Source organism: Cyprinodon variegatus, unplaced genomic scaffold (genome assembly GCF_000732505.1).
Source record: "Cyprinodon variegatus isolate N-32 unplaced genomic scaffold, C_variegatus-1.0 Scaffold134, whole genome shotgun sequence".
NCBI classification, from domain to species: Eukaryota; Metazoa; Chordata; class Actinopteri; order Cyprinodontiformes; family Cyprinodontidae; genus Cyprinodon; species Cyprinodon variegatus.
In genome coordinates this window covers 684,262-690,801 of record NW_015150587.1, presented here as the reverse complement: position 1 = coordinate 690,801, position 6,540 = coordinate 684,262, and the positions used below count along the sequence as shown (strand labels likewise).

Here is a 6,540-nt window from a genome sequence, read left to right as displayed (position 1 = left end):
GCATCGTCTTTCCACCAAATAACAGAAAAGTATCGATAGTGGTATCGATAAAGACTCGGATCGATAAGGAGTATCGATAAAGGTATCAATATCAATAAATATTAACGATCCCCATCCCTATTCTTTATGCATGCATGCATAATCATTATAGGGTGAGATAATTTTAAGCGTGATATATTTATAGAATTCCACATTGAACAGTGTATCAGTGTCGGCAGGAGTAGCTGTAGTTTTTTTTTGCAAGTCAGAACTTTAGTGGAGTTGTTTAGAGCATTCATGAAGAAATGGTTTAATGTAATTTCTAAATATTAATAGGCAAGACAGGAAAATTGAGAGTAGATAATATTGAGAAGATGTATAATTGGAAACTTTAGCTGAAAATAGAGATTAAAAAAATTGACTGACTGAGGAATCTACCTGGTCTATACCTGAGCAGCATCTCTGAGCTTTGCTCCGACTCAAGACAATTAAGGCCCTCATAGAAAATCAACATGACTTTGAATTCTATCCTTTTGACAAATGGGTAGCCGGTTTAGAGATTAATTTGAGTGCTACTGCAATGTGATTTAGTTTTCTAGTGTTGTCAAGGACTCAGTATTTTAGATAAGCTGCAGCTGCCTGATTTTATTTTTTTCCATCCTTTTCTAGCTGTAAAGATACTGGTACCAAGTTTTTAACCACATAATCTAGTTCAGTGCTGAACTGTCAGAAACAAAAGCTAACTTTTAACATTAAGATGGAGGGAATTCTGACCTATTAAGTCATGAATATTTTTTCTGTCTCTGTGCCTTTAGTGGACTACAGTCAGGTGGTGACAGAAAATGTATGTTTTATGTCATCATTTTGTAATGGAGGTTGTAGAATTAAAATCTGAGTTTGGCGTATCATTTTGAATTAAATAGAGCTCAGTGGGGAGCCTTGAGGAACTCCCCCTGCTATTATTTTGTCCTTATTTATTAATTTGCTCAGATTTATCACCAAATGGTTGGATATAAAGAACAACAAAAATGTTTTTATTGAGTCACAGAACCAACCACATCTTTGTGGTTGAGGAATATTTATTATGCAGACAAACCTTTAAATTATTTTCTTCGAGAACTGCATCTCACAAAGAGGCTTCCATGTTGTTGTGACTAACTGTAATTACTGCACGATGGATAAAGTGATATGTAGTCATAATCTCCTTAGTTTTGTTATTTTTTAACCTTGAAATGTTTTCGACTTGGAAAAAAGAAACTATTCAGAATTTGATCCTTAGGTATAATACAGCTTAAGGGGTGTTATCACTCTGCTCATCACAGCCAAATCTCTAAAAGATGGGATGATTTTGGTACTCACAGTAAGTAAAACTGATTGAATGCACACAAAGTCATTTTAGCTGTCAAGAGTCACTGTTGATGTTGGGATTTTGTTGCACTGGTCATGAAGCAGATTAAAAAAATATATCAAACTACATATACCTTCTCAATCCCTGTTTTAGATCAGTGCACTGGTTTTTCTCATCGGAACAGATTATTAGAAAATAAGTTGCTTTGATGGTGTCGGGTTATGTTCCCTGAAAGTATCGGCCTACAGCTGTAATAGCTGAGCCATTTAACCTGACTGAGTCCCGGTTCATTTCATTTAGAAAATTTGTCATTTCTGTAAAGTAAAAATGCATAATTTAAAATATTTTGGCAATAAATTCTGTTACTTCTTTTCATTGCCTGATGTTCAGTCATCTTTTATTATTTTTCTTGGTGTTTTTTTTTTTCTCCCTGAATTTATTTACTATTAATAAGTATATGTATGGAAAACAAAAACAGTTACATTTGTTGCTGTTATTTTTAAAATTTCTTAACAAAGAGAAATTAAAAATCCCTTTCGTATGTTTCTTAAAATTTCCATTTAGAAGATCAGAGAGTAAATATATTGTCTTTGTCTTTAGTTTTTTGTTACTACAGTAAATATCTTTTAAAATGTATTTTAAGTTCAACTTCATCAAATGAAATATTTGAGTGTAACATTGAAGCTATAACAATGGCATTTATAGAGACCTGTTAATCGGGTGAATTCATTATTTTATATTTTATAATAATATTAAAATTAGCATAGTTTTGAACAGCAAATTATTTTTATATAGAAAATGTTCTTTCTCCAATGAACTATAGAAGAACCAGACTGGTTATATGACTTTTATCTTACAGGACACCAAAGATCTTCAGCTTTCATGAATCCCTTTCTTAAACTGTAGATGCATGGCTTAGACACATATTGACTCCTATTTAACTATGCATTAAAATTGACCAAACAAACTTTTTATGCAAAATATAACTGTGAATAGACAAGACCTCAAAAATAAAATGTCTTCGATGCTTCCATTTTAACCTAAGCGGAGAGTAGGTATTAGGATTCTCTAGTATTGACAGTAAATGGGTTCAGACGCTGGCAAAAGGCTGTTGTTGCCCCCCTCTAATGTGCTAATATGAGTGACTGATCTGTATGACTTTGTAGATTAAGAACTCCCTTGATCCTACTCTGTCATTTAAACACAGTTTATGATCAGGCTTCATCTCTAAACATACAAAGAAGGCTTTCTGCTCATAAATGGGTCAGTCGCCGGAGATGAAGATTATATCGAGGGTTTAAAAAATGCTCACTTTCTTAAGTGTTTTTTTCCCCCATCAATGGTGACACAAATTAGATTTTGTTTATATGTCATCCCTGTCTCAGACCTTGGCCATGTGGCTCAGCAAGAAAAGGCCACATCTTAGCACCGTTTTTGTCCTTATCAGATTAGTGGTCTTTAAATACATCTGTCATACACAAGCGAAACATGGTTTCCCCTCAAATTGATTTTGTTGTAGCAATCCTCCCCCAGGGCCTTCTTACTTGCGCCACTGGAAATACAGTTGATTTGTAAGCGCACTTTTCCCTTCATAATCGCCTTAGACGTGTTTTAAGATGATAAGGGAAACTTATTGCTTTCTCCATGTTAGTAATCAAGTTTAAGAAATGACAATTTGCCCCGAAATGTGATCCAGGCTTAGATTTTTCTCTAAGAATGCTGTACTCTATTTAAACTTGATATACAGCGGAAATTGAATGTGAAAGTGCAGATTTACAACCTCTCTTTCAATCAGTGAGGAATTATGGCAGAAGGCATTTATAATTATTGTTGTTTTATGTCCTTTATGGTGGGTAAGAAAATTATTTTTAGGGATTATTTTATAGCCCAGTAAAGATGGTGTACCACAAAAGTTTTAGATAAAAATAATGTAACTAATGTAGCTTGCTCTACAAAATACCTAGGAAGGTGACAAAGTCAGATTTGTTTGTTCCAGTAATAAATGTTGAAGACTTATATTTTTAATATACTGCTTACAGAAAACAATAAATCCAAGCTACATTTCCCCTGTTAACCAAACTTTTTTTTATATGTTTTTTCTTTTCTTTACCATATTAAACTAATATTTGTTATATAATATTGACTTAATCTTAATATTAATAGTAATAATTAATAATCTTAATATTTACTTTTAAAAGATGAAATTGTCCAGTGAGCTGTTTCCAAACGATATTTCTTTTAGTTTTACACTTGCGTAAACAAAATGACAAATAAAATCTGTCTAAAGTCTAATCAAAACTTAAATTTAATTGCTTCTAGAACAAGAATAGACTGCCCATTACGTGGCATCTATGTTTGCTATCAATCTAAAGCAGAAAGATAATAAAACTTTTTAACTGTTGGTTTACTTACTACTAGTCATATTGCTATCTGAACTTTTACTGCGATTATCCATGTTTTCCTAATATTGTGCAATATTTATATATGTATATATATTTGTTTTGTATTTCTCGCTGTTTTGGGAATTTTGTCATTTTTAGCTCTTTAGTGGGATTTTTTTATAGCAGGAAGTTGCATCTTCTACAACGCTATCATCATCATAACCTAATTTTAAAGTTATTACTACAAAAAGTTTAAATTCAGGTCAGAAATGCGTCCCTGGGATCTTATATTTAGTTTTTCACTTGATAATATGCATCCAATCTTAGTTTTTTGTTGTTCCCCTTTAAAGCAAGGTCCTATGGTTTGTTCAACCAGAATTGTTTTATATCTTCCTAAATAATCTAGTTTACTTCCTAAATTACTGGGTAAAATTTTCATTACAGACTATCATTCTATTTTCTTAACCTAAAGTCAATTTAAGATTAATTTGAAAATAAAGTAAATCTATATACTTTTACACCAATGTATTGAATTATCTATCTTTTTTTTTCCTTTTTAAGTTTTGCTGTGTAAAAATCTCTATAACTCAACGTTCAGTATCATGGCTCGCCTTTTACACATTTGAAATAATCCAGATACTTTCTGCTCTGTTTCTTAACCCTCTGTGCTTGTAATCTGTTGTAAGAACATGTTTTATAAAGGATTAATTTATAATCATGACCTCTTTTATCAGATGGTAATTTTCTGTTACTTAAACTTTGAGAATATGTATGAAGGAGTGAATGGGGATTAAAGGATTAATTTTGGAGCATTTCTTTTTTTTTTGTGGAATTAAACAAAACCCCACAGCATATTTAGGGTTCACTAAGTTCCCGAACATGGCTTGGCCTTTTTCAGTCCTTCGGGAGGCTTTAGATGGTTTAACCTAAAAGTTTGGTGTCTTTATAAGAAGTACTTTACTTTTTTATCTGCAGAACCTCGTTCCATGAGTCTCTGAAACAGATCGGCTCAGTCCAGCACCAGGGTAATGCAGGCGGCGCGGGGGCGTACGAAACCATTCAGCACTTCAACGACATTAAGGAGAATCTTCACACGGTGAAGAGGGACGTGGAGCACTTGGTGCAACGGAACGTTCAGGTACTTTTAAAAGCATCCCAATGTTGGTACCTGTAGATTATAAAATCTTTATACTACTGCTCTGAATTAAAGACTAAAATAAATTTCCACCAATCATCCAATAATAAAAGCATCTTTATTGTTTTCTGTGCAGAATCCAGCTGATAAAGTTGTAAAATGCCCTGAGATGCCGCCCATGCCTTCCTGCTTATCGACTGTTCATTTTGCAATATTTGTTGTCATCCAGACGGTCTTATTCTTCTGCTACATAATGTACAAGTAAGTAACTCTAGTATTGATTTCTTTAACACCTCCCTGTGACTTAAAAAAACAGTTTAATTGTTTCTGTTCTGATTACAGAAGTCAACAAGAAGCAGCCGCTAAGAAGTTCTTTTGATGACGTTGCTTTATAGAACAACCGTGTGCATGAGGGAATGTCTGTTTTGTTTTTTGTTCAATCATTTTCAGATTGTAAATTATTGTACCTGGAAAAAATGCTTTTGTGGAAATAGGCTTTTTTTTAATAATTGTTAGAAAATGTTTAATTTGGTCAGACAATTATGTGTGAAAGGCGGTGAGACTTTCCAGCATGTTGTGCCATGTTCCTTACAGTATTTCTGTTCAGTCAGACTCTTGAATTTTGTTTTCTCAAATGTGAGATCTGCCTTGGACGGTTCCATAAAATCAAAACAACCGTAAAACAAGGGAAGAGAAAACCCCTGTTGAAAAATGTACAATGTCTTTATTTTCTTATAAAATGCTACAGACTCAGTGACCCATACATGATCCGATTCGGTTTTTCTCCTCTGGTTGAGTTAAAATAATTTAACTTCCAGAATCTGATGTCATCTGCCTGAACACTTTACATAAACAGTTAACACCAATCACTGTGTCTCTCCTTTATTGTCTTATTTTATGAAAGACAATTTGAAAATGACAAATCTACACTGAATAACGTCCAATGGGGTGGGGCATCTTTTTAGGATGTCCTCACTCATGGGTCGGGTGAAAGGTTTCTGATCTAGATTGAGTGCTATAGTTTCCCTACAATTGCTTTACCTGAATTTGCATAGATCTGTCTCTTATATCAGCAGGAAGTCACCTCAGAGTTAAACTAGCTTAGAATGCATTGTTTTCATAGCAGGGCCATTATTGGTGTTGCCAAACAAAAAATAATTATTTAAAAATATTTAAGTAAGGAGATGTGTAATGTTACTAAGATCGTTCAATATTCTGTCGGAAATCAAAATTATGCTTAATCTATTAAATCCTAATTTAAAGGGTACTTTACATTTGGAGGGGGCTGCCTCACCCCCCCAAATGATTTTATTTTATTTTTTTTCTATTGTTTTGAAAAAGGAGTTTTTGAGTTGTTTGAAAGTTAAGTGTAAAAAGTAAATACATTTTATATATATATGTATTTTTTTTTTTTTTGTAATTTTTTTTTTTTTTTTAGCTACCAAAACAAGACTGGTTTATGGACAACCCTCAAAGTATTCCTTTGTCCCCATCATGTTTTGGCTGCATGGTGAGTTGCTAGGTTTGTGTAATTACTGTGTAACATCAATAGATGTCACTACTGAACACCTGTTTCTGCACTAATGCCAAAGATTTTGTGGCAACAGTGGCGTTGGATGTAGGAGTTTGCCCTGAAATCGAAGGATTGACGGTTCAAGCCCCGGCTCCGACTTTCAGTGTCATTGTGTCCTTGGGCA

At 33.5% G+C, this 6,540-nt stretch overlaps 1 protein-coding gene across 1 annotated transcript in view; it reads left to right on the top strand.

The window, feature by feature from the left end:
- The window catches only part of lman1 (lectin, mannose-binding, 1), a 17,940-nt gene extending 12,221 nt beyond the window's left edge, over positions 1–5,719 (top strand). The window contains exons 11-13 of the mRNA XM_015376338.1: positions 4,684–4,846; positions 4,980–5,104; positions 5,186–5,719. Coding sequence (XP_015231824.1) covers positions 4,684–4,846; positions 4,980–5,104; positions 5,186–5,222 — 325 coding nt within the window. The 3' untranslated portion in view covers positions 5,223–5,719. The remainder of the gene's footprint in view (positions 1–4,683; positions 4,847–4,979; positions 5,105–5,185) is intronic.
- The last annotated feature ends 821 nt before the right edge of the window (positions 5,720–6,540 follow it).